This window comes from Lathyrus oleraceus, chromosome 5 (assembly GCF_024323335.1).
Source record: "Lathyrus oleraceus cultivar Zhongwan6 chromosome 5, CAAS_Psat_ZW6_1.0, whole genome shotgun sequence".
NCBI lineage: Eukaryota > Viridiplantae > Streptophyta > Magnoliopsida > Fabales > Fabaceae > Lathyrus > Lathyrus oleraceus.
In genome coordinates, this window is record NC_066583.1 from 600,461,350 (window position 1) to 600,484,714 (window position 23,365).

General features: G+C 38.4%; 1 protein-coding gene and 1 non-coding gene across 2 annotated transcripts; one reads left to right on the forward strand and one right to left on the reverse strand.

The window, feature by feature from the left end:
* Nucleotides 1-256: 256 nt before the first annotated feature.
* On the reverse strand, nucleotides 257-364 carry LOC127089163 (small nucleolar RNA R71). The gene has a single exon (XR_007790935.1). It is a non-coding gene; the product is annotated as a small nucleolar RNA R71 (small nucleolar RNA).
* Nucleotides 365-14,770: 14,406 nt separating this feature from the next.
* Nucleotides 14,771-15,427, forward strand: LOC127082325 (uncharacterized). The gene is made up of 3 exons (XM_051022562.1): nucleotides 14,771-14,937; nucleotides 15,082-15,247; nucleotides 15,293-15,427. Exons 1-3 carry the CDS (start codon nucleotides 14,771-14,773, stop codon nucleotides 15,425-15,427), a joined length of 468 nt encoding a protein of 155 aa, XP_050878519.1.
* Nucleotides 15,428-23,365: the final 7,938 nt, after the last annotated feature.

The following is a 23,365-nucleotide window of genomic DNA, read 5'->3' on the forward strand; positions in this document are numbered from 1 at the left end:
AGTTGTGCAACAGAACCAGTTCTTTGGTAGACCTATAGAGGACCTAAATCTTCATTTATCAATGTTTATGCAGTACACAGATATGTTGAAAACTAATGGTGTCGATCCCGAGGCCATAAGATTACGTCTCTTTCCCTTTTCTTTGAGAGATGGAGACATAGCTTTGTTCCAGTCTCTACCATCTAAATCCATAACCACATGGAACGAATTGAAGAAAGATCTCTTAGCACGACACTTTCCACCTAGAAAAACGGCTATGCTAAGAAGCCAAATTAACAGATTTAGGAAAAAAAGACAATGAATCTCTTTTTGAAGCATGGGACAAATACAAGGATATGTTGAGGCTATGCCCACATTATGGAATTGTGTCATGGCTAATGTTAGGGACCAATTAGTACTACTTTTTATATCATTTTATTGGTCCCTTTTACCAAGTTTTGATGTAATTACACACTTTTATTCTCATTAATTTGTATAAATGCAATTAGGTTTAATTTATTTTGTTTTGAATAGTTATTTCACATATTTGTTAGTTTTGTAGAATTTTTGGATTAGAGAGCTTTTGGAATGCAACATCATAATATGGAAGATTTTGGATGAAGCTTGCAAAGCAAGGAAGCTGAGATAGCTTCAGTTCGTGCCGCGAACCTCCTTCGCGCCGCGAAGGCTACGAATCCAGCAAGCTGATTTTGGGCCAAGGGTGTTGTTTTTCATGACCAGCTGTTTTTGCCATTTTGGTGTCTGCCTTGGGATAACTTTTCTGTTTTGGATGAAAATGATCAATTAAGGAAATGTCAACCCTTTTAGGATACGGGAACACATTATTCTAAGATATTCATTATTATTCACACATTGAGACTTGAATATTTTGTAAGAGAGAAAAACAGAGTTTTTCTTCCATTGCATTTTACTTTGTAAAATGATGATGAGGAGCTAAACCCCATTTTGTCAAGATTGGAGGTAGTAGCTATTCTCATTTGTTTGTGTATTCCATTTGATTCATATATATGATAAAAGATTGTTGATGTATTGAATGCTATTTTTGCCCTAAGTTGAAAATTAGATTTGAGTAATTGTTGAAAGAGATTATTTGAGTCTTGACATAAAATAGATTTTCAAGTAGTGAATAGGTTGTAGAGATAGATTTGTTCGTTACTCTTCATTGGTATCAACCATTAAAGATTGCTATATTGATAGTTAGGTGGAGAGATCGTCTAAGGACCAATATAGTGATTATCACAATATCATTTAGACATGAATGACATTGAGAGGATACTTGAACATCATCAATAATCTTAAATCTATATAGTTATCATAAGGAATCATAAGCATTTGGAATAGTGAACTCCAATCTTGCCAAGCTTTTACATTTGATTAAAACCATTTTACTATTTTTAGTGACATTTACTCACAAGATAACTTTCCAAACAAAACAACTTTGTTACTTTCTAAACTTATAACAATTTGGATTATAGAACAGCGGTAATAACAATCAATCTCTGTGGATACGATATAAAAATATTTGCCGAAGATATACTTTTCAACAAATTGGCGTCGTTGTCGTGGATTGGTGTTCGATATTACAAGCATTGCAATAATTCATTGTTTTAAGTTTTGTTACTTGTATTACTATCCCTCTTTTGTTTCACTTAGTTTGTTAGTTTTGTAGATTCTAGTGCATGCGAGGAAAAGCTACCGAGGAGCAATTTCAATTCGATCCCGAAATTGAAAGAACACTTCGGAAGCTCAATAGCAAAACACGAAGAAGAAGGAAACTAGCCGAAGAGAGGAACCGGAGAGAAGAAGCATCTACTTTCGCACTTGTTCAAATCGAAGAAGTGGTTGTAGAGGCTTGTGAAGGGAACATGGTGGATGACAATCGTACCGAAATGTCCGCTAATAATCCAAGAAGAAATGCTCAATTTGCCCGTGGAGGAAGAAATACAGAGATGAAGACCGAAATCCTCCAACTTCTCTATGCAAATCCATTCACCGGAATGGACCATGAGGATCCGTATACTCATCTCATCAAATTCTATGAGATTGCGGGTTCTACGGGAATTGATGAAACGGGTGAAGAGGCATTATTCAAAAGGATGTTCCCACACTCCTTAGTGGGAAAGGCAAAGGAGTGGTACCTTGATCAAGCACCGAGAGTGATGACGGATTGGAATTTGCTAGAAGAAAAGATCTTAGAAAGATATTTCCCTCAATCTCGATTCATGAAAGCCAAAACTGTAACACCCTTCTAAAATACCCCAATAATTAATTAAAACAACAAAATGTAAATCAGAGTAGATATGCAATTTCAGGGTGTCACACTTTACACTTCACACCATTCAACAAAATAACTGGTCATGCTCCTTTTATTAATCAAAATAAAACATTGCACAATACGCAGCGGATAGAAATCTAACAACATGCAAACCATGTAACACATTACATGTAAAGTTGTTCAACAACCACAAATGAAAACAAAGTAAACATCCCGTCCCGATGTTACATAGACCAGAGCATGACCCACTAAGGAACTACACTAGACTCCAAGCACTAGCTTCTACTCAATCACTGCTCGTTACCTGAAACACAGTTGTAAGGGTGAGTTCCTCAATCGATATAATAAGAATTATAAAATATCATGTAATGCTAAGTAAATTAACACATTCATCACCCTAATCAGATCACACATTCAGCAACGGCAACATCAACTCAAAATCATACTCAACACAAACACAAAACACACGTATAATATTGGAATACATCCATTCATATTATACGCCATACATACATTATGCAATGAGACTCCATGCATGCGGTACCGACTATTCGTGAACACATAGTTCAACCTCACCGATCAAACCCAGATACGGCTACCAAGCTCACTAGTCCCACTCATTTGAGACCTAGTGACTCACTCACTAATTCCTCACCATGGGAATTAGCTACCACCATAAAGGCTATGCTATGCACGCTAAATCACCTAGCATGCAAACATCAACAACAATCCACAATAACTCACTCACTAATTCCTCACCATGGGAATTAGCTACCACCATAAAGGCTACGCTATGCACGCTAAATCACCTAGCATGCAACCATCAACAACAATCCACAATGGACATATGCTCACACTCTAAGCCATAAACAGTCCATCATACATCATACATACATCACACTCCAATCCACAATAGATATATTCACAGCATTATGCATACCATCATACATCATCAGCATATTTATCACAGAATCATATCATGTTATGTCAAATAATAAATCACCGTATTAGCACACTCTACTAATACCTATACTGTTCAAAACAACGGGAAAAGATCCCTACGATATCATACATGCAGTATATCATTCACCCATATAGGCCAATCATCAAATGTGTACACATAATTCCATTCCAGAACGTACACAATATTTAAATATCAATTTTTCACTTTTCAAACAGTGTTAACCGATTAACGCCCTGGGTTAACCGGTTAACGCAAAACAGAACGCGCTTCCTGGCAAATTTTAACAGTGTTAACCGGTTAACACCCTGGGTTAACCGGTTAACGCAGACAAACATCAATTCTTTTAATTATCATAACAGTGTTAACCGGTTAACGCCCTGGGTTAACCGGTTAACGCAAAACAGAAAGTTGTTCCTGCGCTAACACGAAACAGAATGCAGATTTCCCCGCATTTTTCGCCGTTGGAGGCCTTCCGGACCTCCGATTTCGATTCCATAAACAGCTACACGTCCAGAAAACTACGACTCATCCAATTATAGGTTCATTCACAGTTTTAACTTAACTTATTCATCCCAATTCAAAGGTATTTCTCAAAACCTAATTAGAGTCAATCAATGGCTTATTACTACCCATCACATGTTAATCCATAATACCCATTAAACGACGATAAACCCCCCTTACCTGAGTTAATCCGGCAAATCTTTTAGCTTCAAGCTTTTCCCTTCTTCAACCCTTGTTCTCTTGCTCTTCCTCTTTGCCCTTTTTCCACTTTTGAGTCGCTTCTCTGCTTTCACGTGAAAAACCTTTTTACCAAATGGGACTCTTTTCTGATTCCAACTTTATATTCCAATAATAATGATCCAATAATATTCCAATTATTTAATTAAATTAATAAATATACTATTAACTTAAATTAAATAATTATCATATTTTATCGGGGTGTTACAAAAACGGCTATTACGGTATTCACTCAAGGAAGCAACGAGTCTCTAAATGAGGCTTGGGAAAGATTCAAGTCAATGTTAAGAAAATGCAAGGGTCATGGTTTTGATGAGCTCACTCAAATCCATATTTTTCTAAATGGGCTTCAGTCAACTCACAAGACACTTTTGGATGCTACCGCGGGTGGTTCTCTTATGTCAAAGAATGCGGAAGAAGCTAAAGTCATTATTGATCGGATGACACTCAATGATCGCCAAAGTCAACATGACCGTAGCCCTTCACAATGTAAATCGGGAGTTCTTGAGTTGAATACCAATGACGTCATTCTTTCTCAAAACAAGCTACTCTCTCAACAAGTGGAGTTGCTCACTCAACAAATGGCCAAGCTTCCACAGCAAATGAAAGAAATTCAAGGGTCTCAAGTTCGACATCAAGTAACATGTTGCGAATTATGTCAAGGGGATCACCCTACTGGTTTTTGTCCTCCACTAGAAGAAGTGAGTTATGTGAACAATCAAAATCAGGGCTATCAAAGGAAACCTCCTAACAATCAAGGCTATCAACCAAGAAACAATCAAGGCTATCAACCATCAAGGTTCAACAATCAAAATTTTCAGCAACAAAGTCCCTATCAACACCCAAACTCTGAAGGCCAACAATCGCAAGGAGGAAATTCCAAGCTAGAGGACACTCTTCAACAATTCATGCAAGCTTCCATGGCAAATCAGAAGAGTAACGAAGCAGCAATTAAGAATCTGGAAAATCAAGTAGGTCAACTTGCGAAGCAATTGTCGGAACAAAACGCAGGATTTTCCTTTTCCGCTAACACTAAAACCAGTCCAAAGGAGCATTGTAAAGCAATTGTCACGAGGAGCGGTAAAGAGTTGACAAGTGGAAAAAGTGAGGAAATTATAGTAGAGAATGATACGGAGGGGGTGCTGGAAAAAGAGGACATGGTTGGTGGAAGGGAGAAAGTGGCTGGAACTCTACAGTTCGCGCCGCGATCCCCCTTCGCGCCGCGAAAAGAGCAGGTTTTGCCAGCAAAAGAACAACCTGAATTGGAGGTGAAAAAGGATGATGAACCAAGAAAGAAGAAGAAAGGAGAGAAAGGTGTGAGCGTCATTCCAACCCAACATCTACCTTATCCACATGCTCCATTGAAGAAGGACAATGCTAGGCATTATGCACAGTTCATGGACATATTCAAGCAACTTTAAATCAATATTCCATTTGTCGACGCATTAGAACAAATGCCACGGTACGCAAAGTTCATGAAGGATATTCTTACAAAGAAAAGGAGACACGTGGAAGACGAAACCATCTTACTTGATGCACGTTGTAGTGCCATCATTCAAAGACTCTCCCAAGGAAGGAATCCGATCCAGGCCGAGTCGTTTTACCGGTGACCATTGGAAGCACATACATTGGTAATGGTTTGATTGACTTGGGGTCTAGAATTAATTTAATCCCCCTCTCCATTGTTAAAAGATTGGGAAATGTTGAGATCAAATCGACAAGGATGACTTTACAACTAGCCAACAAGTCTACCACTTCACCATATGGAATTGCTCAAGACATGTTAGTGAAAGTGGACAAATTCTTGTTTCCGGTAGATTTCGTGATAGTAGAGATGGATGAGGATCATGATGTTCCTCTAATTCTTAGAAGACCATTCATGAAAATAGCCTGGATGATGATTGACATAGATGATGGACTAATGAAGGTGAAAGTGCAAGACGAAGAGGTGACCTTTAATCTTTTTGAAGCTATGAAGCATCCAAATGACAAGCATGATTCTTTCCGAATCGATGCAATCGAAGAGGAAGTAGTGGAGGTCGCAAACCAAGTTCATATTTCTAATCCTCTAGAAAGATCTCTTATCGGAGCCTACAATGTGTTGACCGAAAATGAAGAAAAAGAGATTGAAGCAATGTTGCATGAGTTGGAATCTTGTGGTGAGCTTACTTATCAAGAAGAAACAAAGGAAGACTTGGATGCGACGAAGACAACGGAAGAACCAAAATTAGAGCTGAAAATGCTACCTTCACACTTGAAGTATGTGTTCCTTGGTGACGAATATACTAAACCGGTGATCATTAGTAACACCTTGTCCACAAAAGAGGAATACAAATTGATACAAGTGCTGAAAAAGAATGAAGGTGCAATAGGGTGGGTGTTATCCGACTCGAAGGGTATTAGTCCGGCCTATTGTATGCATAAGATCATGATGGAGGAGAATTTCAAACCCGTTGCACAACCTCAAAGGCGTCTAAATCCATCGATGAAAGAGGTAGTTCGGAAAGAAGTTGTCAAACTCTTGGAAGCTGGAATGATTTATCCTATATCCGATAGTGCATGGGTGAGTCCGGTACAAGTAGTTCCCAAGAAAGGTGGCATGACGGTTATCAAAAATGATAAAAATGAGTTGATTCCGACAAAAACGGTAACCGGGTGGAGGATGTGTATTGACTATAGAAGGTTGAACCAAGCTACAAGGAAAGATCATTTCCCACTACCTTTCATGGACCAAATGTTGACCGGCAAAAATTTCTACTGTTTCTTGGACGGGTACTCGGGGTACAACCAAATTTCGGTTAATCCGGCGGATCATGAGAAGACAGCTTTTACATGTCCTTTTGGTATCTTTGCTTACCGAAGAATGCCTTTTGGGTCATGTAATGCACCGGCCACATTTCAACGGTGTATGCAAGCTATATTCTTGGACTTAATAGAAGAATGCATTGAGGTGTTCATGGATGATTTCTCTGTGTATGGATCATCTTTTGATTTGTGCTTAAAATATCTTGATGTGGTTTTGGGAAGATGCGTGGAGACCAACTTAGTGCTCAATTGGGAAAAATGCAACTTCATGGTCACCGAAGGTGTTGTACTCGGTCACAAGATCTCCTCCGAAGGATTAGAGGTTGACAAAGCTAAGGTGGAAGTTATCGAGAAACTACCACCTCCAACAAATATAAAAGGAATAAGGAGCTTTCTCGGACATGCCGGTTTCTACCAGAGATTCATCAAAGATTTTTCAAAGATAGCAAAGCCATTGAGTAACTTGCTCAACAAAGGTACGCATTTTCTTTTCGATGAGTCATGTCTCAAAGCTTTCCTAGATTTAAAAGAAAAGTTGGTCACCGCACCCATAATCGTGGCACCAAATTGGAAACTTTATTTTGAACTTATGTGTGATGCAAGCGATTATGCGGTTGGTGCGGTGTTGGGTCAAAGAAGAGATAAAGTTTTTCATGTTATTCACTATGCTAGTAAAGTGTTAAATGAAGCACAAGTCAATTATGCAACAACTGAAAAAGAATCACTAGCCATAGTGTACGCATTGGAAAAGTTTAGAGCTTACTTGATTGGGTCAAAAGTTGTAGTCTACACTGACCACTCGGCGATCAAATATTTGCTAACCAAGCCGGATTCCAAACAAAGACTAATTCGTTGGATTCTCTTATTGCAAGAGTTTGATTTGGAAATCCGGGATAAAAAAGGTTCCGAAAACTTGGTGGCGGATCATTTGTCTCGGTTGGTCAATGTGGACATAACAAACAAAGAAGAGGAAGTGAGAGAAGAATTTTCGGATGAAAAACTGTATACGATTCAAGTGAGGCCTTGGTTTGCTGATTTTGCTAATTACAAAGCAACCGGTTTAACACCGGAAGACCTCACTTGCAATCAAAGAAGGAAATTCTTGGCGGATGCAAAATATTATATTTGGGATGATCCGTATCTGTTTAAAGTGGGTGTAGACAATATTTTGAGAAGGTGTGTAACAAGTGAGGAGTCAAGAGACATCCTTTGGCATTGTCACAACTCTCCGTATGGAGGTCACTATAGCGGTTTGAGAACAGCCACTAAAGTGCTCCAATCGGGCTTTTACTGGCCATCTTTATTTAAAGATGCCCATGAACATGCGAAGAGTTGTGATACATGCCAACGGAGTGGAGGAATAGGAAAACGGGACGAAATGCCTCTAACCAACATGCTAGAAGTAGAAGTTTTTTATTGTTGGGGTATTGATTTCGTTGGCCCATTCCCCTCTTCTTTCTCAAATGAATACATACTAGTGGCCGTTGACTATGTCTCGAAGTGGGTAGAAGCAATTGCTTCACCTAAGGCCGATGCCAAAACAGTGATTAAATTTTTAAAGAAAAACATATTTTCATGTTTTGGTGTGCCGAGGGTGTTGATAAGTGATGGAGGCTCACACTTTTGCAATACACCTCTAGAAAAAGTTTTGCAACATTATGGTGTAAAGCACAAGGTGACCACTCCCTACCACCCACAAGCGAATGGTCAAACGGAGGTTTCGAACCGGGAAGTCAAGCGGATTCTTAAGAAAACAGTCTCGAATTCAAGAAAAGATTGGTCCTTGAAATTGGATGAAGCTTTGTGGGCGTATCGTACCGCCTACAAAGCACCTATTGGGCTAACTCCGTTTCAAATGGTGTATGGGAAGACTTGTCATCTTCCAGTGGAAATGGAGCATAAGGCATTATGGGCTCTTAAATTCTTGAACTTCGACTCCACTTTAGTTGGGGAAAGAAGAAAAGGGCAACTCCATGAATTGGAGGAATCAAGGAACAACGCTTACCATTCGAATAAACTTTACAAGGAAAAGGTAAAGGCATACCATGATGGAAAGGTCCATCATAAGGAGTTTCATGTTGGACAAATGGTATTGCTTTTCAACTCAAGGTTGAAGTTATTCTCGGGTAAGCTGAAGTCAAAGTGGGTAGGACCGTTCGTTGTCAAAGAGGTGCGCAACTATGGGGCCATTGTGATCGAGGATCCAAAGTCACAAGAGAGCTGGACTGTAAATGGCCAAAGACTCAAAGTCTACCATAGTGGCGACGTAAATTGGGATGTGTGTGTCATTTCTCTATCCGGACCGGGCTGACCGTTGAACCGTCGAGCTCTAAACGACATTAAACAAAGCGCTTGTTGGGAGGCAACCCAACGTTGTAAGTCTGCATTTTACATTTTTTCAATTCTGCTGTGTTGATTTTCTGCTGTGTTAAATTTTGTGAAATTGGGTTCTGTTTTCTGCTGTTCGCCCCACGAACTGAATGCAAAGCTTCAGTTCGCGCCGCGAACAAGGTTCGCCCCGCGAACAATGCGTGGCAGAACCACTTAAGTTCTGTTTAGGTTATTTTTTTCCTGTTCATTCCAATTCATTTTCAAAACAACAAGTTTCCCTCGTTTTCACTCCCACTCCCAAAACTTCCAAAAACTAAAAATCTTCCTTCCCCAACTCCCAAATCTTCATTTACTAACAAGAATCAAGTGCTTCAATAAGGTATGTTATGTTTTTCATATCCTCTTATCCATTTCCTTTTGAGTTCACATTAGGGTATGGTTAGGGATTGGAATAAATTTGAAAATTGACACTTGAAATCACTTTGCATGTCTGATTTAGATTATGAATAGGGTAGAGTTGGAGACCATGACTGTTGGAAGTAGCAAACTTCACATCTTTGGAACCCTAGGAGGCTCCTGGAGATTTCCTAGTTCGCAGGGTTCGCGCCGCGAACTGGGAAATTCCAGGGCCATGTTTTTATGCTGATTGATTGCTAACTCTCTTCATGTTTTGTTGTGTGGTTGTTCTGATGTTTATTGCAGATGTCTAAGAGAACCAAAACCACGGCTTCCGTTCAACCCCGTTCATTAAGAAGGTTCACAAGTGACGAACACGAGGAACGTTTCGAAAACCTTATCAAGAGAACCATCCAGCCGGAAAGGTTCATTCGTTTATTACCAGGTGGGACTTATCGGAACGTGGTTTCAAGTTTTGAGAGACGAAGGTGGACGAAACTTTGTGAACTAGAAGCAGCAATCAACTATGATATTGTTCGGGAGTTCTATGCAAACGCCATGCATCAAGAAGAGGGGGTAGCTTTCAACTACCAAACAATGGTAAGAGGCAGGATCATTTCTTTTGGAAGAGATGTCATTAACTCATATCTTGGTAATCCTCTAACCCTGAGAGAAAACGAGCGGTGCGAGTATCGTACCCAGGAATTGGCTAATGTGTGGGATCTTCAAGCAGTGAATGCTACCCTGTGCCTTAAAGGAAAATCATTTGACCTAAATGATCAAGGACTTCCAAAATCTTGGAAAAGAGAAAATTTAAATCTGGAAGCAAGGGCATTTCTGGTGCTTCTATTGAGCAATATTCTGCCAAGGAGCCACACCACCACGATCCCTCTGGATGTAGGGTGTTTGTTATACTACATTATGATCGGAAAATCTGTGGATGTAGCATCAATCATAGCGGGAGAAATGAGGAAGATGGCTATAAGTGGAACCAAATTTGGTGGTAAAGCAGGTGTGCTTGCATACCCGGAGCTGATCATGGGACTTTGCCGTCGGGCGAATATTGCCATTCCGGATGAAGTACACTTCTCTATCACTAGTGTGATTAACGATGCTTATCTGAATAGATTCTGCCAAAGCCGAATGGATAGAACCGAAGGAGCTGGGACTTCGTCATCCAGACCCCGACCCCGACCTCGTACTACTCTAGTCTTTGACCAGACGACGTTTGCCAATTATTGTTGTGAGAGCTTTGAAGCTTCTAGGAGGTCTCAGTCATTTATCTTTGATGCTATGCAGCAACAATTCCAGAACACGTTCCTTGCACCCGAAGCTCGCACATTTCCTTCTCAGGCGGAATATGTGGCTTATGCTAATTGGCCTGAGGGCAGGCCATATTTTATGGGGGGTGCAGGAGGGGGTGCAAACCCTAATGATGAGATGGAGGACGTCCTTGGAGCTGTTGGTGGTGGCCAAGAGGAGGAGGATTGAGGAGTTGGTGAATTTGAGGAGTTTGTTGTCATTTTGAGTTTTCTTTGTATTATTTTTATTTTGGAATAATTTTGATGTACTTTTGGGTGGCTCTAGTTCACCAAAACTTTGTTTTTTGTTAGTTGTTTTGATAATTGCATGAATACTATTTGAGATTTAAGTGTGTTACAATCAAATTGGTTTACCAACATTTTTTGTTTAATTGTTCTTACTCTTAAGTCAAGCTTAAAGCAACCGAGAAATGTTCACAAAGAAAGAAGCATAAGACACTTCGAGTGGTGATGATAAGAATTAGTGTCGGCATTTCAAGGTACACTTTATCGCTTTCTAGACTTAACATGAGTAGTTTGATGGTATATGCAAATTCCATATCATAAATTCATTGAAGTATATGTCATTTTTGAATCAAAATAGGACTTAACCAATTGTGAGGAAGATTTCCATTGTACACTAAAAAGCGGGAAACCAAGCATTATTTCAACTCATTCTTATCATGCTAAATCATGCATCAATGCATTTTGTGTGAAATTTTTTGAAAATGATAGAGGCATTGTTTGTGAGAAAAACCACTTGACCAAAAAGTTTGAATCAACTAACCTTGTGAGGAGTAATCCTTAGTTAAACCCCTTTGAGCTTATTTTAGGATTCATTTGATTGATCATCGTACAATCAATTGAAAATTTTGGAATAAATGAATCCTAATTTCTTTCGTATCAATTGAAACCTCAAACCGAGTTGTTTGCAAATTTTGCCTTTTGCTTATGTCTAAGTAGGGAGCATTATTGAATAAATTTGGTTTTGGAATCTAAAGTTGGGGAGAGTAAAGTGAAAAGTTGATTAGAAACTTGGAAAAGTGAGTTTTTATGAAAGGGTAAAAATATGAAAAGAAACAAGAAAAAGAAATCACCCTTGAAACCATAGAGCAAAGAAAAAAGAAAAGAAAGAAAAAAGCAAAGAAAATGCTCATGGTTGTGTGGATGTAAAAAGAAAAAGAAAAAAGATAGGGATCAAAGAAAGGGAAATTGTGTAGAGTTGAATGTTTGGGAATGCTCCCTTAGAATACGCAACTTTGTTGAATTCTCTTAATCATATCCTTTCTTGTAACCTAAGCCACATTACAACCTTTGAAAGACCTCTTGATTATTAAATTTTACATGATTTGGTATTTGTTGTGATAACCGCATGATTTGAGTTGTTGTTGATTTAATTGCTTGGATGAGTGAAAGTAACCCTTCATGTTATTCATCATTATTATGATGTGTGTGTAAGTTTGATTCAATTTTTACATATATGGCTTTGGATTCCTTGGAATGATTTTTGCACTCAACCATTTCTTTTATTCATGTTTTGTATAGAATTGAGATAGGTTGATTGAGAAATTGCCAAACACTTTTGAACCATTTGAATGTCCTTGGTAAATCCTTGCTTCGATCTTTTGTGTAATTGCTTTGGTTGTAAGGGTGGAAACTTTTGTTTAGGGACAAACAAAATGCTAAGTTGGGGAGAGTTGTTAGGGACCAATTAGTACTACTTTTTATATCATTTTATTGGTCCCTTTTACCAAGTTTTGATGTAATTACACACTTTTATTCTCATTAATTTGTATAAATGCAATTAGGTTTAATTTATTTTTGTTTTGAATAGTTATTTCACATATTTGTTAGTTTTGTAGAATTTTTGGATGAGAGAGCTTTTGGAATGCAACATCATAATATGGAAGATTTTGGATGAAGCTTGCAAAGCAAGGAAGCTGAGATAGCTTCAGTTCGCACCGCGAAGACTGCGAATCCAGCAAGCTGATTTTGGGCCAAGGGTGCTGTTTTTCATGACCAACTGTTTTTGCCATTTTGGTGTCTGCCTTGGGATAGCTTTTCTGTTTTGGATGAAAATGATCAATTAAGGAAATGTCAACCCTTTTAGGATAGGGGAACACATTATTCTAAGACATTCATTATTATTCACACATTGAGACTTGAATATTTTGTAAGAGAGAAAAACAAAGTTTTTCTTCCATTGCATTTTGCTTTGTAAAATGATGATGAGGAGCTAAACCCCATTTTGTCAAGATTGGAGTTAGTAACTATTCTCATTTGTTTATGTATTCCATTTGATTCATATATATGATAAAAGATTATTGATGTATTGAATGCTATTTTTGCCCTAAGTTGAAAATCAGATTTGAGTAATTGTTGAAAGAGATTATTTGAGTCTTGACATAAAATAGATTTTCAAGTAGTGAATAAGTTGTAGAGATAGATTTTTTCATTACTCTTCATTGGTACAACCATTAAAGATTGCTATATTGATAGTTAGGTGGAGAGATCGTCTAAGGATCAATATAGTGATTATCACAATATCATTTAGACATGAATGACATTGAGAGGATACTTGAACATCATCAATAATCTTAAATCTATATAGTTATCATAAGGAATCATAAGCATTTGGAATAGTGAACTCCAATCTTGCCAAGCTTTTACATTTGATTAAAACCATTTTACTGTTTTTAGTGACATTTACTCACAAGATAACTTTCCAAACAAAACAACTTTGTTACTTTCTAAACTTATAACAATTTGGATTATAGAACGGTGGTAATAACAACCAATCTCTGTGGATACGATATAAAAATATTTGTCGAAGATATACTTTTCAACAGCTAATTATCTATACCTTCTATAATGGTCTCTTGTACAACACCAAACTAACCTTATATGATGTAACTGACGACGCTCTAATGGATAAACCCTGCGATGACGCTTATCAACTCATAGAAAATATGGCGCAAAACAACTATCATTGGGGAGGTGAGCGAACTTCTGTAGATAAACCATTAATAAAGTGGGGAATGTACAAAATTAATGGCATGGACTATGTCAATGCTAAAGTGGATGCCATCACTAAGAAGATCGAGAGTTTGACCGTAACTCTAGTAGCTAGTGTAGATGCTGCAACATCTAATTGTGAGTTTTGTGGAACCCCTGGACACAACACTCCCGAATGTCACCTATTGGCTGGAATTCCGTTCGACTAAGTAAACTGTGCCCAAGGGAACCCATACTCCAATACTTATAACCCTGGTTGGAGAAACCATCCAAATTTTTCCTATAAGAGCAAAAACACGTTGTTTGCTCAAAACCTAACACCTGTTGTTCCTCCATGTTATAAAAAAGGAGCCCTCGTTGCTCCTCAAGCACCTAAAAAGTCAAACCTCGAACTAATGATAGAGAACTTCATAGAAACCTAAAGCTAACAGAACAAAGAGTTTACAAACCAATACATTCACACGAATGAGCTGATTAAGCAATTGGCAAGTAAGGTTGACTCTATGGACACTTATAATAAAATTCTAGAAACCCAAATTTCTCAAGTAGCCCAACAACAAGCAGAAACAACAGCCCTAACTGGAGTTTTTCCTTGCTAACCACAACCTAACCTGAAAGGTCATGCTAATGCTATCACACTGCAAATTGAGACAAAATTAGATGGGCTAGTGGACCCAAGAATCCAAAATCCGCCCATGTCTCAACAAAATGAAAAAGAAATTGAAAAAGGTAACAAATAATGACCCAAATCACAACGGGAAGGATAATAAAACCAAATAGGCAATCGAGAAAGAGAAACAATATGTGCCTCCACCACCATACAAGCCACCAATTCCTTATCCTTAAAGACTGGCTAAATCCAAAACCGAAGGTCAGTTTAAGAAAATTTTAGAGCTTCTGAAACAACTTAATATTATGATACCCTTTACATAAGCTATTACACAAATGCCTTCATATGCCAAATTCATTAAAGAGATCATATCCAATGAGAATAAATTGGAGGATAATGAGACAGTCACGCTTACTGCAAAGTGTAACACCTTCATTCAAAACAACATGCCTCATAAGTTAGAGGACCCAGATAGTCTTTCCATACCCTGTGTAATCGAAAAGTTTGTCATACAAAGATCTTTGTGACTTAGGAGCTAGTGTGAGTTTAATGGCCCTTTAGATTTGTGAAAAACTCAAATTATAAAAACTAAGACCCACGAGAATGTCTCTTTAACTAGCTTATCACTCTGCTAAATTTCTTGTAGGTATGCTAGAAAATATTCCCATACGAATTGGTCAATTTTATATTCCCATAAACTTCATAATACTGGCATAAAGGAATATTCCAACATTCCAATCATATTAGGAAGACCATTTTTAGCCACAATTGGTGCCATTATTGATGTGAAACAAGGAAAACTAACCTTCGAGGTCGGTGAAGAGAAAATTGAATTCATTCTTTCGCAATTCCTATAGGCACTTGCTATAGACGATACTTGTTGTTTCATAGACATCATTGACAAATATGTAAAGGAAATGGAGATAGAACCACTTAAGGATACTGAAATCCTAAAAATTATGGCACCTCCTATAATAGAAGATGATGAATAACATGAAACATATGTGGAGGACAACTTGAGAGAATGTCTCACACTAACTCCCAATCCTATGCCTTGCCCAAAGAAACCTTCTGTAGAACTTAAGGCACTTCCCAAAAACTTAAGGTATGAATTCCTAGATAAAGAGCTTGAACGCCCAATAATAGTCAACACAAGCTTAGGTCAAAAAGAAACTGAGCAGTTATTGGATGTTTTAAGGAAGTACCCTACAACCCTAGGATATAACATCTCTAATCTCAAAGGGATCAGTCCCTCTTTGTGCATGCATTGAATTATGCTAGAGGAAGACTCAAAAACCTCAAGAGAACACCAGAGGAGAATAAACCCCATTATGAGTGATGTAGTTAAAATGGAGGTACTAAAGCTACTAGAGGGAGAAATTATATACCCAATATCCGACAGTAAATGAGTCAGCCCAGTACATGTCGTACCTAAGAAGGGAGGTGTTACAGTAGTCAAGAATGACAAAGGCAAAGTTCTATTAAAGCGTGTTAACACAGGGCAGAAAATGTGCATAGACTATAGAAAATTGAACAAAGCCACCTGAAAAGATCATTTCCCTTTACCCTTTATCGACCGGATGCTTGAGCGACTGATTATGCACTCTCACTTCTATTATTTTTATGGATACTTAGGATTTTCCAAATCCCAATTCACCCTGAAGACCAAGAAAAAACCACTTTCACATGTCCTTATGCCACATCGCCTACCGACGAATTTCGTTCGGATTATGTAACGCTCATGCAACATTTCAATGATGCATGATGGCAATTTTGCAAATTTTCTGGCTAACATCATGGAAGTGTTTATGGAAGACTTCTTAGTTTGCGGGAAGAGTTTTGAAGGATGTCTTGTGAACTTGGAAATGGTACTATAAAGGTATGTAAAAGTCACCATTGTACTCAACTGGGAAAAATTCCACTTCATGGTTCAAGAGGGAATCGCACTTGGACACATAGTGTCAGACAAGGGGATTGAAGTTGATAAGGCAAAGATATAAGTAACAGAAAATCTTCAACCTCCCAAAATCGTTAGAGAAATACGAAGTTTCTTAGGTCACGCCAGTTTCTATCGACATTTCATCAGGGGTTTCTCTAAAATAACTAAACTCATAACTGGTTTATTGTTGAAAGACGTTGAATTCATCTTTAATGACAAATGCCTAGAAGCATTTCGACTACTCAAACAAGATTTGATCTTTGCAACCGTTATACAACCTCCAGATTAGAATGAACCCTTTGAAATAATGTGTGATGCAAGTGATTACGCCGTAGGTGCTGTCTTGGGACAATGAAAAGATAAGAAGCTTCACGTCATTTATTATGCAAGTAGTGTAAGAACAAAGTTGGTTCTACAATATATCTCTAAGATTTTGATGATAACAAAGGATGAAACAAAAATGGTACTCTAACGAGATTTTTTCTTAGTGTGCAGGACTTTGATCCAACATCAGATAGAAAATTACATCAGATACAAAATATTCGATTATCAGATGCTACTCAGAAAGAATGTGTCCAGAAGGCTCTGATTCTGATCAACACAGATACCAGCGCAACATAAAGAAGTCAAAAACTCTGATAAAAGAATACTGAATCCAGACTTTGAATCTGAAGAAGTCTAGAGCATTGAGAAACTCTAATATGGTCTGCATAATCAACCTCTAAAGACAAACTCTGATTTATCAAGACTCTGATGCAGACTCACAATTCAGAACGTGTAACCGAAAAATCTTAATTTGGAAAGAAAGTATTTTGAAAAGGAAATAATGAGGCATGCAAATCTGTTTTAGAAAGAAATAAGGAGGGTAATGACATTAAACATTATTCAATGACCAAGATCTTGTCATCACTCCAACGGTCCTTCACAACGACTATATAAAGGACGAAATACTTCACAAGAAAAACACCCGAGACACACAAGAATATGAAAATCTCAAATTTCCTTCTTATCCTTCACGATTAGTGGATTAAGTCCTTTTTGAAGGCGAAATCACCTTGGCAGGGTGGACTGGAGTAACTTTGAATTTCAAGAGAACCAGTATAAAATTATGTGTCATCCTTTTTTTATTCAGTGTGTGTCTGATTTCTGAAAAAGTTTTTATTTCCAAAACAATTCAAACCCGCTTTCTTATTTTTCTCAACCTTTAATTGGTATCAGAGCTACGACTTTGTTATTGATTTTCTAATCAAACACTTAATAGTGTAGAGAGATCCGACGTGAGAAAAACTATGGCCAACACCAATGAAAGAGATAGTTACAATGCTAAACCTCCAATCTTTGATGGAGAAAAAATTGATTATTGAAAATACAGAATTGAAAGTTTCTTTCTGGGCTACGAAGTTGATCTATGGGATATTGTCACAATTGGCTACACACCACCTGTGACAGACGCTGGCGTTGTTATTCCCAGGAGCAGAATGTCAGATGATCAGAAGCGTGAATTCAAAAACCATCACAAAGCCAAAACGATATTACTCAATGCCATTTCCTACAATGAATATGAAAAGATCACCAACACGGAAACAACTAAAGAAATACTTGACTCCCTGAGGATGACCCACAAAGGAAATTCTCAAGTCAAAGAAACAAAGGCTCTGGCTCTAACTCAGAAATATGAAACCTTTAAAATGGAGGACGATGAAGCTGTAGAGGTAATGTTTTTTAGATTTCAAACTTTAATTGCAGGACTCAAAGTGCTGGATAAAGGCTACACAACTGCGGATCATGTCAAAAAGATTGTTAGAAGCTTGCCAAAGAAATGGAGACCCATGGTCACAGCCTTAAAGTTGTCAAAAGATCTGAATAATATCATCCTTGAGGAACTCGTCAGTTCACTCAGAAGCCACAAGATAGAACTGGAGGAAGATGAACCTCAAAAGAAGATCAAGTCTGTAGCACTAAAGTCCAGATCCGAAAGACCCAAACCAGATAGAAACAAAGCCTTCCAGGCCTGAAGAGGAAGACAATGACGACTCTGAGAAGGAAGACTCTGACGACGAAGAAGAATTATCCCTTTTAACCAGAAGAGTAAAACAACTCTGGAGAAAAAGGAATAATAACTTCATAAGACCAAGACCCAAGGGGGATCGCTCAGAATCAACTACCAGAGGTAAGTCAAACAAAGATATAACATGCTATAAATGTAAGGAAACAGGTCATTATAGAAATGAATGTCCCAAGTTGAAGAAAGAAAGCTCTAGAAGAGAGAATTTCAAGAAAAGTTCATTCAGAACTAAAAAGGGACTGATGGCCACCTGGGACGACAGTGAATCTGATTCATCCGAATCAAACTCTGAAGAACAGGCAAATGTCGCACTCATGGCCATCACTACCAGAAATACATCAGATGGAGAATCTGACTCTGAAGAGGTATTTTCTGAACTTTCGCGCTCTGACCTTGAATCATGCCTTTTTGAAACTCTAACCTCATATCAGAAACTTAAACAAAAATTTAAGGCTTTAAAAGAAGTTCTTAAAAAAACAATCAAAGAATGTGACAAACTTGAGATAACTGCTACAGAACTAAAAGATGAAAAATCAAACTTTGACAAAAGAAAGAGACTCCACAAATAAACAATGTTTAAAACTTGAAGAAGCATTATCTCAAGCCCCACAAACTTCTAACACAATGATATATGAATATGAAAAATCTTTTCAAAAGTTTCTGAAAAATGGGATAGAAAGGAGCAGAATGACATCCATGATTTATGGAGTAAGTCGGAATAATAAAAGAGGAATAGGGTATGTCCCCAGTGAAGATGAATCTTCCACAAATGACAAACCTAAATCTCCTTTTTCTTACCACTACACACATACACAAGCACAACGTTTTGATAATGCTAGAAAACCCAAAGTTCTAAGAAACTCTAGGAAAACTAATCATAAAGGACCCAAAAGATTATGGGTACCAAAGGATAAGATTGTTTATGTTGGAGATATCTTATGAAGCAGAGTTAAGACACCAATCATGGTACCTGGACTCTGGATGCTCGCGACACATGACGCGAAGAAAGCATATGTTCCAAAGCTTGGAATTTAAAGATGCTGGCTTCGTAGGTTTTGGAGGAAATCAGAAAGGAAGGATCAGAGGCTCCGGAACTATTGGTAATGGAACTCTTCCCTCTATATCTGATGTTCTCTATGTAGAAGGATTAATGCATAACCTGTTATCAATAAGTCAATTAAGTGATAACGACTATGATGTAATATTCAATCAAAAAACATGTAAATCAATTAATCAGAACAATGGAACAGTCTTATTCACTGGCAGGAGGAAAAACAATATTTACAAGATAAATCTTTCAGACCTAAAAGAACAAAATGTAAAATGCCTTCTATTTGTTCACGAAGAGCAATGGGTATGGCATAGACGCTTGGGCCACATTAGCATGAGAAAAATTTCTCAGCTAAACAAACTCGAGTTAGTCAGAGGTCTACCCAAGCTGAAGTATTCTTCAGATGCTCTGTGTGAGGCATGTCAGAAAGGGAAATTTTCCAAAACATCTTTTAAAAAGAAAAATATTGTTTCCACCTCTGAGCCTCTGGAACTTCTTCACATTGACCTGTTTGGGCCTGTTAAAACAGCACCAGTCAACGGAAAGAAATATGGACTAGTTATTGTTGATGATTTTAGTCGCTGGACATGGGTAAAATTCCTAAAGCACAAGAGTGAGTCTCACTCTGTATTCACTATCTTCTGTTCCAAAGTGCAAAATGAATTTGACTCTAAAATCATCAGAGTCAGAAGTGATCATGGTGGAGAATTTGAAGAATTTTTTTTGAAGAACTATTCGATTCTAATGGAATATCCTGTGATTTCTCCTGTCCTAGAACTCCACAGCAAAATGGAGTTGTATAAAGGAAGAATAGGACACTTCAAGAGATGGCCAGAACCATGATCAATGAAACAAATGTGGCTAAGCACTTTTGGGCTGAAGCAGTTGTATATATGCGTTTTCGACGCCATGGGATTTGGTGTACAAAATGTTTCTTCCGACAAATAACAACATGGGATAAACGTCTGGCTAATAAGTATGGTTCGACACTTCGACAAAATGGAGGTTTCGACATTTCGACAAGATATCTGCAGCTGGGAAGACACCTTTGACAGACATAGAGAACATTGTAGTATATCGACAATTCGACAAAAAGCCTGAAGGAAGGCGTCATTTCGACTTAAAGTGCAAATTCAAATTCAAAAGAGTCGTGACGTTTGGCAGAAGACGCGTGGAAGCATCTGGCGAAAGGAAGAAGGCCATGTGTCACAGATTTAAGATTTGGTCGTTAGTAACAATTATGTTATTTGTATATAAATAGGGTAGTTGTTATCAAAAAAAGGTGTGAACAATTACTTATACAGAATTCCTGAAAACACTCAAAGTACCCGTGTGAGAGAAAAGAGTCATATTTGGAACATGTATGTGTAAACAAACACCAATTTCTTTCAAAGTTATATTTCATAGAAAACAAAGTTCTTTATATTTTCCCTTTACGCTTTCCAGTTTGTTACCTTTCTACGCTTTATTTTCGACACTTTACATTTTGTCAGTTTATTTTCTGCCATTTTACCTTATTTGGTCAAATTTACATCTCTTTAAACGCTTTAATCAACATTTCTTCGACGTAAAACACTTAGAGAACAAAAATGAGATATATGAAAGTGGTTCTAGACATCTTCAAGACCATCTAGATCTGCACATATCCTAGGATTTGTGTGGTTGATCCTGCAAGTAACCCAATTCTACAAGTTTTGGTAAACCAGAGGTTGTTCGCCAAAATTCACAGCGAACAAATTGGCACGCCCAGTGGGACAGTGCAGAAATCTAGAAATTTAGATAATCACTAATCAAAGTTTTTTCTTCATTGTATGAGATTGAGAAGCGGTAAATTAGCCGTATCCGAAGTAGAAATACCTAAAAGAACAAGAGTAAGGAAAATGGCGAACCAGCCAAATAATCCAAACGAATCCATCCCAGTATCCAACCCTGCCCCTTCGACAGAAGGCAATATAGGATCGGTCCCTATGTCAGAGGCTGTACCTTCGTCAACAGGGTCGATGCCAGCGGTTTTGATATCGCAAAACGCGCCTAGTTCGTCCTTCAGGGCACAACAAATGCCCGTTGGGACACCCCCTCCTGTGGGGAACACTTCTAGGCCTTTTTTAACAAATTTCACCTTGCCTCCGCCTGGTAGGGAACAACCCTTTGGAATGCCAACTTCGGTGATGGCAAATTTACACAATTCCCCGTTAATATATTCGGATTCAATGGCCAACGTGTCTTCACCCTTACAAGGGTCAGGATATGGTGGAAACATGAATAGATTGAATCAACAACCACTTTACGTGCCGCCGATAACAAATAATTCGGCGCAAGTAATTAGACAACAGATGGACGAGAGTAATCATGATATGGTCCAAATGTTGACACAACAAATGGGAGCGGTGTTTAACCCCCTAATACAAAACACCACCCAAACAAACCAATTATTGGCGACGCAGATGACGCGCCTTGCTGATTTCTTTGGAGTCCCTCAAACTCGACACAGAGAACAAGTAATTCATAACCCAATGGTAGCGGTCCAGGAAGAGCCTACGATAAACCAGATACCGTTGGATAATCCTCAAACAAACGTTAGAAACCAAGAGGATGTAGTCGAACAACCTCGTGTCGAAATCCCTATTCCACAAGAGCCTAGAAGGATAGTAATCCAGAGAGGCCAGGACGCGGATGCTGTATTGCAACAACGGATACGGTGTAATAACCCGCCTGTCGAAAACAATTTGGCAGCCATGGTCAAAACGATAATGGCACAAAATGGGATGAATATGGGTTTACAAAGGCCTAGTTACGCATCCCCACTATCGGAATATATTCTGCAAGAAGAACTGCCACCAAGGTGGAAAGTCCCTAAGTTCACAAAGTTCTCAGGGGACACTAGCGAGTCCACTATAGAACATGTGGCACGTTATCTGATCGAGGCAGGGGAAATAGCCCGTAATGAAAATTTGAAAATAAAATACTTCCCTAGTTCCCTAACAAAAAACGCGTTTACTTGGTTTACATCTTTGCCTGCAAACTCAGTATACACGTGGACCCAGTTAGAAAGGCTGTTCCATGAACAATTCTACATGGGACAAACAAAAATAAGTCTGAAAGAATTAGCCAGTGTTAAGAGAAAACACTCCGAACCAATAGATGATTATTTAAATAGGTTCAGATTGCTAAAGGCTAGATGTTTCACCCTAGTGCCAGAACATGAGTTGGTCGAAATGGCCGCAGGGGGACTAGATTATTCTATAAGGAAGAAACTAGATACCCAGTATCTGAGGGATATGGCACAATTAGCAGATAGGGTGAGACAGGTCGAAAGGTTAAGGGACGAAAAATTCAGGGCAAATAAGAATAAAAAAGAGAGGGTAGCCTACGTAGGGGTTCGCCAAGATGATGAGTACGACGAAAACGAACCAAGTAACTTCGACGAACAAGAGATTGACCTAGCAGAACTAAAGCAAGGCCCACCTTATTCGTGCAAAGTACTAACTCCGTCGAACGGAAACCCAGTCGAAACCAACGACAAGTTCCCCAAAAGGACTTATACGTTCGACATCACCAAATGTGACGAAATCTTCGATCTGTTGGTTAAAGATGGTCAATTAATAAAACCGCCAGGCACTAAAGAACCGCCTATGGAACAACAGAAAAAGAGAGGTTTTTGTAAATACCATAATTTTCTGGGCCATAAGACGTCTCGTTGTTTCCTTTTCAAGGATCTCGTTCAAAATGCTATCCGTGACGGAAGGCTGAAGTTTGGTGACAAACCAAAACAACAGATGAAGATCGATTCGAATCCTATGCAGGCAGTCGAAGCCCACTACGCTGAACCATCCGTCGTGAACATGGTAGAGGCCGAAGTTGCTCCTGATGGCAAT